The sequence below is a fragment of the Chaetura pelagica genome, unplaced genomic scaffold, assembly GCF_000747805.2.
Source record: "Chaetura pelagica isolate M959 unplaced genomic scaffold, ChaPel_1.0 scaffold376, whole genome shotgun sequence".
Taxonomy (NCBI): Eukaryota; Metazoa; Chordata; class Aves; order Apodiformes; family Apodidae; genus Chaetura; species Chaetura pelagica.
In genome coordinates, this window is record NW_009953503.1 from 186357 (window position 1) to 188045 (window position 1689).

Here is a 1689-nt window from a genome sequence, read left to right on the forward strand (position 1 = left end):
AGAGTAGGGATGGTGGTTGGACTGGGTGATCCCAAGGGGCTTTTCCAACCTATGGGGTTGTTGTTTGTTTTCTCTTTTTTCACAGTTTCACCTGGCTGTGCAGCCAAGTCCACACCAGCCTGGCCACCCACTTCCGTGGGCAGATTGTTGCGGAGTTTGAGAAGGAATTCCGGTCCCTGTACGCGGAGTCCAGGGCAGTGAGCAGCTTCTGCCTGCCGGGCCCTGGGGCCTGCCCCTCTGCCCAGGGCACCCCCAAAGCTGCCAGCTCCCTTCTGAAACCCACGCAGGTGAACAACACCGAAACCTCCAGCCCCTCCAGCAGCCTGTCCAACGTCAGCATCAGAAGCATCAAAATGTCTCCCTTCCTGAAAAACTCCAGCTGCAACACGCACCAGGAAAAGCAGGATTCAGGCTCCGACCCTGGCACCAGGAAGGGGAATGAGGACGTGTCCCTCAGGCCCGCTGGCCCCAAGCAGCAGGGAGAGCCACCAGACTCACGGAGCAGCCCTCCAAATAAACCCAGCCCAGCCTTGTACCACAAACCCAACCTCCTGACACCGAGGACATTCTTGCAGGCAGAGCCTTCCCCTGCCCCGAGCTCCAGCAAAGCTGCTCACCAAGGGTCCAGCAAGGCCACCAGCAGCCCCTGCTCCCCTCGGCGCCAGGAGCAGACCCCCCAGACCCGTTCAGATGGTGCCAGCAGCAACGGGACCAGCACAAAGCAGAAAGGGCCCCCTGGTCCCTCCGGGGAACCCGCAGCAGAAACCGACCCCACCTTCTGTGGGGTGGAAAAAAGACAGAGTCCCAGACAAGGAAAACTGGACCTGCTGTCCCCCTACGGCCAGTTAAAACGAGACAGGAAGGCTGGAGTGCCCTGCTACGAGCAGCTCCCCGAGGACGTGCTGATGGAGAAGACCAGTGCGTACGGGGCTGAGAAGAGGATGACCCTGGGGCACAGCAAGCTGGACCTGATCACCAAGTACAACAAGCTCAAATCTAAACACATACACAGCAGGTTCGAGCTCTGACCGGGGCCTCCCGGTGTCCTCGGGTCTGCTGGACAAGTTGGTGCTTTTCCCCATCGTAGCTGGGGCTTGAAATCAAAACACGGGTGGCAAATTAGCCTTGTTCTTATTAAAAGGGGTCTGTGCTGGTTCTAACAATGCAGATGAGGGGGTCGGGTGAGATGGGCAAGATTTTCAGACCCAAGGTCGTGGCAAGAGAGAGCAAACGACACCGACTTCATCCAGACTTCTGTGTTATTTTCACGAGCACCATTTCCCCCCCAAACTGGTGGCAAAACCAGTGCTCCAGCTGGGAGCTGCTGGGGCACCGCGGCCTTTGGGGTGAGCCCAGGGCTGGGTGCTGAGGGGTTCCTCTCCCTGTCTCCAGGTGTTGGAGATGAAGCGGTCGAAGGCGGGTAATGGTGTTAAAATAAAGGAGCTGTTGTGGTGGCAGGAGCTGTGGTGGGTCCCTGGTGGGTCCCTGGTGGGTCCCTGGTGGGTCCCTGGTGGGGAGGTGAGACCCCCGTGGTGGGTCCCTGGTGGGTCCCTGGTGGGTCCCTGGTGGGTCCCTGGTGGGTCCCTGGTGGGGAGGTGAGACCCCCGGGCATGGCCAGGGCCCCTCTGCTGGGCTGGGGGCAGGGCTGGGGGTCCCGGGGGGGATCAGCACAGGAGGGGATCAGGACAG

At 60.4% G+C, this 1689-nt stretch overlaps 2 protein-coding genes across 2 annotated transcripts in view; both read left to right on the forward strand.

Annotated features, from left to right (window-relative positions):
- The window catches only part of FAM83C (family with sequence similarity 83, member C), a 30512-nt gene extending 29484 nt beyond the window's left edge, over positions 1-1028 (forward strand). The window contains exon 4 of the mRNA XM_009999359.1: positions 86-1028. Coding sequence (XP_009997661.1) covers positions 86-1028 — 943 coding nt within the window. The remainder of the gene's footprint in view (positions 1-85) is intronic.
- A 373-nt stretch (positions 1029-1401) lies between these two features.
- Positions 1402-1689, forward strand: part of EIF6 (eukaryotic translation initiation factor 6) — a 5270-nt gene continuing 4982 nt past the window's right edge. Inside the window, exon 1 of the mRNA XM_009999365.1 lies at positions 1402-1420. Coding sequence (XP_009997667.1) covers positions 1402-1420 — 19 coding nt within the window. The remainder of the gene's footprint in view (positions 1421-1689) is intronic.